The 2,455-nt window shown below is 45.5% G+C and overlaps 1 protein-coding gene across 1 annotated transcript; it reads right to left on the bottom strand.

Annotated features, from left to right (window-relative positions):
- Positions 1–128: 128 nt before the first annotated feature.
- On the bottom strand, positions 129–794 carry MAA_11782 (phosphoribosyl transferase domain protein; the record flags this gene model as incomplete). The annotated part of the gene is made up of 1 exon (XM_011412820.1): positions 129–794. The coding sequence occupies one exon, from the start codon at positions 792–794 to the stop codon at positions 129–131; it is 666 nt and encodes a 221-aa protein (XP_011411122.1).
- Positions 795–2,455: the final 1,661 nt, after the last annotated feature.

Raw genomic sequence — 2,455 nt, 5'->3', positions numbered from 1 at the left:
CCGCCAATACGATTCCCGTTGCATGAGCTCGCGCTTGAGCTCGGAAATAATATATTCCTTTGCTCCTTCATAACTGCACTTCTGGAGCAGGGTGAGAAATGTTTTGTCTATCCCCTGTTAGCTCTGTTTTAGAGAAGCGCATCGGTGGACATACTGTTGAAGGGAATTTCGTTGATGCGACCTCCAAACAACCTTTCTAGAATTGTGAGTAATTTGCAGCCGAAGTCAGCAGCGTCGAGAAGGCGATCAATGTCGATGTCATTAGCTAATTCGGCAGAAGAGCCACTCTTCTGGTAGAATTGTCTGACTCCTTCACGAATCTTGGAGAGCAACTTGTTGTAGAATTCGTCCCGAAACGGGTTTCGTCTTTCCCGTCGACGTATTCCAAGTCGTTTTTGGCACCTAGCTCTCAAGAAATTCATGACTACCAGCAAATGGAACCTCAAGAAGTAAACGGCATTTTCCTGTGGCATATTTTCCTGCGTTAAAGCATCCTCCAAATACCTGTCGAAAGCATCAAAAACACGCCTAGACTCTTCCAGCGCATCCAGTGCATCCGTTACGGTTTTCTCGTTATCATTACTCGGAAGGGTGAACTGTTGTTTCAGTTTGATAACGTGTTGTTCAGACGGCAAACCCTGACTCCAATCATTCCATGTGGCTTGGCATTTCTTGCGAGGTTGCTTGAGACGTCTGTTCGAACCATGATGGTCCTCACACCCTCTTGGCAGGTTTTTAAGAAAGTTTCTCACGGCGTCCTGGACCCTGGCATGTGGCCCTTTTGTTTCTGCCATGATCTTAAATAAAGGTCAACGACGATGTCGGGAAGTACGCTGGTCGAGGGCCACAGCGCTGTACTCTTAGCACCGACAGCGCATTTTCGATCGAAATGTGTGGTGCGCAAGTAGCAAAATTGGGCTCCTGTCCTGGAAATCTCACGTCTCCGCCACCATGTAATTTTTCTTGTGGCTGAACCAAGCCACATCCGAACAGTTAGCGGAGCGGCAAGGGTTGGCAAAGAACGTTTCTTGAATTGGGGCTGCTTATAGGATACGTAGAGACAGGAATTGAGATTTGGCCTCTTCAATCGAAAAGACTATCAATGGCCCTTTATGTCATGTGCTGAGGAGAAATATTATGAGGTGGCTAGACATAGGTAAAATTGAAAGTGGGCTGATCCTTGATTGAAGTTATCAAGCCAAGTCATTGGCTTTGTATGTACTAAAACTAACTGCCTGCATGTCAAGATCAAGTCACTTGCTCAAGGTAACAGTATTCCAACGAGTAGTTATGCAGTTAATTAGTTTTCATATATTGATGGTGACTATGATTTCAATTTTTTATCAACATGTAGGAAGTGGAGAGTTCTCATTTTGTCTAACTGTCCAACCAATTGTGTCTCGTGACACTGCAGCCTCCGATTGGAACTTGGAACACCATTGGTATAGTTTGCATTTGATAGATATAGGCACTGTACCGGACCAATAGTTGATAGCTATCACTGTCGTTGGCAGAAAGTCCCGGGTAACTGGATTCTTGCTGGAAACTCTCTGGGCCAGCCTGAACCCTCTATAGATAGCTTCGGGCAGCGCGCTGCCATAGCTTCGTGGCCGCTGACAAACTCAAAGAGTGTTTGTTGTGATAATATCAAGATAGAGAAGTTCGGTCGTGCTCGCTACAACTAGAGGTATGATGGAGCAGAGTCCTTGCCAATCACATAAGTCACTAATTATTAGACGGCTCGTATTCGTTGGCATGGACATAACAAGTGCATCGTATTGAGATGTAACTGAATTGATAGAAGCTTCTCTAGACCAAACAATATTAGCTCTAGGATAAGTGCCTTCCTTAATTTTCCGTTTTTATTCCTTCTTTGTGTTCAACCCCGTTATTAGGTGCGCTCGTGGTGTTGGGGGACTCATTATTGCCTTGACTGTTGGCTCCGTCCCAGCGGGTGGTGCCAGTGCTCGATTCCGTTCTCTTTAGTTCGGTTTTGGTCAGAGGAGCGGTAACTTCGAGCTTTTCCCACTCTTTTTCTTCTGCTTCGGTCATTGGTTGGGAATCCGTATTGTTGACACTCATGGTGAGGTTGGGATAGTGCCTAACAGGGATGTCAGTGGGCTATTTGCTAGGAAAGGGCACTTCAAGGAGAATTACAATAGATTATTTTGGAGGCACTTATCGGTGATGATGGTTGCGAATGATTTCTTCTGGCAACCTCGACGTTTATATACATCCTACACGAGGCATACAGAGCTGCGTTGTAAGCTGGTTACTAGAGCCCATGCGTTGGGACACGCACGATTAATTAAATTAATCTGACTGAGCAGCATGAAATCTTTGTTTGTAGCATCGGTTGTGACCCTAAGACATTCGTTCGATGCACAATATGCACGTTAACATTGTACTCTCACGACAGGCTAGGACAGAACGGCGGGCAGAATGCCTCTTGTGC

This window comes from Metarhizium robertsii (genome assembly GCF_000187425.2).
Source record: "Metarhizium robertsii ARSEF 23 chromosome Unknown MAA_Scf_26, whole genome shotgun sequence".
Taxonomy (NCBI): domain Eukaryota; kingdom Fungi; phylum Ascomycota; class Sordariomycetes; order Hypocreales; family Clavicipitaceae; genus Metarhizium; species Metarhizium robertsii.
This window is presented reverse-complemented; position numbering and strand designations above follow the sequence as displayed.